Source organism: Penaeus monodon, chromosome 25 (assembly GCF_015228065.2).
Source record: "Penaeus monodon isolate SGIC_2016 chromosome 25, NSTDA_Pmon_1, whole genome shotgun sequence".
Lineage (NCBI taxonomy): Eukaryota > Metazoa > Arthropoda > Malacostraca > Decapoda > Penaeidae > Penaeus > Penaeus monodon.
The window spans coordinates 36448082-36448376 of NC_051410.1; the positions used below are offsets into that span (position 1 = coordinate 36448082).

General features: G+C 50.2%; 1 protein-coding gene across 1 annotated transcript in view; it reads left to right on the forward strand.

Moving 5' to 3' along the window:
• Nucleotides 1-295, forward strand: part of LOC119589382 (calpain-B-like) — a gene marked incomplete at its 5' end in the record, with an annotated part of 11204 nt that overhangs the window by 5660 nt on the left and 5249 nt on the right. Inside the window, one exon of the mRNA XM_037937999.1 lies at nucleotides 58-289. Coding sequence (XP_037793927.1) covers nucleotides 58-289 — 232 coding nt within the window. The remainder of the gene's footprint in view (nucleotides 1-57; nucleotides 290-295) is intronic.

Consider the following 295-nt stretch of genomic DNA (forward strand, 5'->3'; position numbering starts at 1 on the left):
GTAATACTTACTTACTAACTTATATATATATATATGCCTTTTTTTCCCGCCGTTCAGGAATTCAAAAGCAATTTCGACGAGGTCTTCATCACAAGCCTGAACCCTCACACCATCAACCAAGAGGCCAAGGAACAGCTGTACAACATGGCTGACGTGGTGACCGAGGCTATCCTGCACCCTGAGCAACTGAGGGCGCCGGAGGTCAAGATGTCGAGGGTGTGGGAGGTCGTGACCTATGATGGGTCGTGGGTGAGGAATTCCACGGCTGGGGGGTCGCCTAATAACCAAAGTGAGT